Genomic DNA, 3,597 nt, shown 5'->3' on the forward strand with positions numbered 1-3,597 from the left:
CTCTCTCTCTCTCTCTCTCTCTCTCTTTCTTTCTTTCTTTCTTTCTTTCTTTCTTTCTTTCTTTCTTTCTTTCTTTCTTTCTTTCATTTCTTTTGTTTCTTTCTTTCCAAACCACTCTTAGGAGTAGGCCCCATGCCTCTCAGTAGCTGACCAACAGAAAAATAGTCAGTGGAGTCTTTGGAAGTTCTTTGTCTCAGGGTATTTTTATTTTAATGTTACAAGTCCTTTGCGTACATATTATGGATTCCAGTTTTGGTTTTTGTGGGATTCCTGTATGTGCAAACATACGTTTTTTCTGTGTCTATATGTGTTTCTGGTTCTTTTTTTAGGCTTTTTTTCTTGGTTGGCCTTTGACAAAAGAAAGAAAAGAGGAAAAATATATGCAAAAAAATCTTCCAACAAAAGAAAAAAGAATATAAATGTAGACATGTGTCAACCCAGATAAAGTATTTAATATATACAAAAGAGTATATATACATATACACATAAATAAATATACATATATACATACATAAATAGCAATAAGACAATTTTGAGTTGAAAGCTATGCTTGATGTATAGATTTAGTAACTGTGATCTGTATTAGATTGCCTATAATAACAGATTTTCCCAAGAGAGAAAAATGCTATTTTAGTAATAATGTTTTATAGTTACTTATGTATCTCAAATGCACTTTATTCATTCAGAAGGCAGGAGACTGGGAAACAAGCCTGTCCCTAACAGTTACTCCTAACTGTGATCCTTCACTTCTGCTGTTTTACGTGTGTATACATGTCTTCCCTTTAGCCTGGTGGCTCTCTATTCATTACTACAGTAAACAAAACACAGCTGTCCTATGCCTTGGGAATTGTTTTCGCAGAACAAATTGCAGGCATTGTTCCAAAAGGCACTCACACCTGGGAGAAGTTTGTTTCACCGGAAAAGCTTGAGAGTATCTTGGAACCAAGTAAGTATCAAAATTGTTTTCCAGTTGTTGAGGCCTATCTGAATCTGTCATGATGTATAATTATTAATTGCATAATCTGGCATTTATTTAAGCAGGTTACTATTTTCTTGGTTTTTAGATGCCAGTTTTCTTTCTTTTTAAAGATTTATTTATTTTATACATGAGTACACTGTACCAGTCTTCAGAAACACTAGAAGAGGACATCTGATCCCATTACAGGTGGTTGTGAGCCACCATGTGGTTGCTGGGAATTGAACTCAGGACCTCTGGAAGAGCCATCAGTGTTCTTAACCACTGAGCCATCTCTCCAGCCCTAGTTTCCTTTCTTTAACTATGTCTTAAACTCTTTGAAGCTATAGTTATGAAATAGACACCACTCTGACTTGCACTTAGCCTTGAGCGAGGAACACTAAACCCTTTCCTGGATAATGTAGTCTTCATTGTTTAAGGATGGGTGTCAGGATGGATAACACATGCTCGGTTGCTCCTGGTGAGCCCTGCTTATCTCAATGTATCTTAGGATTTTTTCTGACCCTTCTATATGCAGATGTATTTTAACTTCCATATCATTTCTTATGAATTTCTGGTACCTACATAAGTGACTTAGACTCACCACAGCAGATGTCAAAGTTGGTGTTTAAACTCAGGAATCTGCCTAGGATTATGTATTCACACCTGCCATCATGTATGATCTAAGTATGGTTGCATGTAATTTTCACATGTCTTCACTCTTTCCTGGCCCATAAGCTCGTTGTAATCCTCGACACAGTGTCTTACCATGCTTTGACACAGTAAATGGTTTGTTTAGTGACATCTGTTAAGAGATGTTTCTTAGCTCACACATTTGACGGACGGTTTGGAGGTCTTGTTGGGTAGACACCATTTCCCATGCTTTTGTTGACCACAGTGTATCAGCAAAACATTCTCCTTAACATTTTGTCAGTTCAGAGCACTGTGGTGGCTGTTAGAGATGCCTGTATCTCTGTTGACAATAGAATAGAAAAAGGATACTTTAAAGAATCTCTGAGCACAGTGATGCATACTTGTAATCACGGCACTTAAAAGGCTGTACCAGGAGGACAGGGTATTTAAGGCTAGCCTGGGCTATGCAGAAAGCCTGTATTAAATAAAGCCAGTTTTTGATGTCCCAGGGTGGGGTGGTACCCAAGAGGGTAATGGGGGGAGGGATTTGTGAGGATGGGGTTGGGAGGAGAGGAGGGAGGGAAGCTACTACCCAACGTAAAGTGAATAAGTAAATAAATTAATAAAAAATAAAATAAAGCCAGTCTTAAACAAGGTGAGGCCCTGTCTCGACAAAGAAAAGAAAATACAAACCCAAAATGATACCTTATGGAGAGAATTTCTTGTTGCCAGATAATCTCAAGTGACAGCTAACATTTGTTGAGAACTTAAGAGAATTCTAAGCACTGAGCTACTTTAGACAGACCCTCTCTAATTCCAGTGCTCTAGAACCCATGGTCTCTGTGTGCCTCAGAAAGGGACAGCAGACAGTAGTCAGAACTTGCAATTAAGTATGCTCAAGCATGACTGCAAAGCCTTGTTGTTCATTAAGTTGCTTACTTTATGTTAATATGAAGAGTGTATTCTTGTGGTTTCAATGTTAAATGTTTATTGAGTCCAAGTTATTTGATTTCTCTCTTTTTTGTTTTTCAGATGGTCTGTCAGTTGAAACTGTGGCAGGATTGGTCTATAATCCTTTCTCAGGTTACTGGCATTGGAGTGAAAACACCAGCCTTAACTATGCAGCCCATGCTGTGAGGTCCAGGGCTCAGGAGCACCAGGAGCCTGCTGAGTCTGCTTTAAAGGGGGAAACAGGGGCACTCCATGCTAAACAGTAGCCCCAGTGTACTTGAGGAGCAGAGGGTATGAGGTGCCTCCAAGGACAGCAATAAATATGCTTGAAATTGTGTTGTTTACAAAGTCAAAAATCTTACTCCGTTTTGGGAGAGATTTTGAAGAATAAAAGGTCAATAAAAATATCTAAATCAATGGAGAAAATTTTCTGTGTCATCTAAGAGACACTTTGAAGAATTTTCTGGGTGAGGCTTTGTCAAGGAGTTTGTCTCTATGCTTTTACTGTAGAAATATGTGTGTTCATTTCATTTTACATATTAGGCATTTCTCATATGTATAAACAGAAACATATGCTGACATTTATTTATTTTAGCTGGAATCTCTGTTGTCTACAGTATTCCTTTATTTTAGTTAAAGATACAATGCCCTTGACTGATAAAAAAAAAAAAGAAAACAAAATAGCTGTAGTTTTTTGTTTTTTTTTTTTAATAGCTGTAGTTTTTATCACTGATATTTAGGAGTACAAAAGATATTTTAAACCTAGGGAGGGAGGCACATATGTACCTCCCTCCCTTTCTCCCTTGAGTTCAGTTTGTGTGTTTCTTTTTTAAAGATTTATTTATTATGTGTAAGTACACTGTTGCTGTCTTCAGATACACCAGAAGGGGGCGTCAGATAGATGCTTGTGAGCCACCATGTGGTTGCTGGGATTTGAACTCAGGACCTTTGGAAGAACAGTCAGTCAGTGCTCTTAACCACTGAGCCATCTCTCCAGCTGAGTTCAGTTGGTGTTGACTAACTTCTCTTGAGTATAGGGCCTACCCTGGAGTGTGGTT

General features: G+C 38.0%; 1 protein-coding gene across 3 annotated transcripts in view; it reads left to right on the forward strand.

Annotated features, from left to right (window-relative positions):
* Coq3 (coenzyme Q3, methyltransferase) overlaps positions 1–3,276 on the forward strand; it is a 26,622-nt gene extending 23,346 nt beyond the window's left edge. The window contains exons 6-7 of one of the 3 annotated variants that reach the window (XM_021222364.1): positions 787–946; positions 2,621–2,958. In XM_021222364.1, the coding sequence (XP_021078023.1) occupies positions 787–946; positions 2,621–2,805 (345 nt within the window). In that variant the 3' untranslated portion in view covers positions 2,806–2,958. Of the gene's footprint in view, positions 1–786; positions 947–2,620 lie in introns of all 3 variants that reach the window. The other 2 variants (XM_029533330.1, XM_029533329.1) reach the window with 2 other exon arrangements.
* Positions 3,277–3,597: the final 321 nt, after the last annotated feature.

The sequence above is a fragment of the Mus pahari genome, chromosome 22, assembly GCF_900095145.1.
Source record: "Mus pahari chromosome 22, PAHARI_EIJ_v1.1, whole genome shotgun sequence".
NCBI lineage: Eukaryota > Metazoa > Chordata > Mammalia > Rodentia > Muridae > Mus > Mus pahari.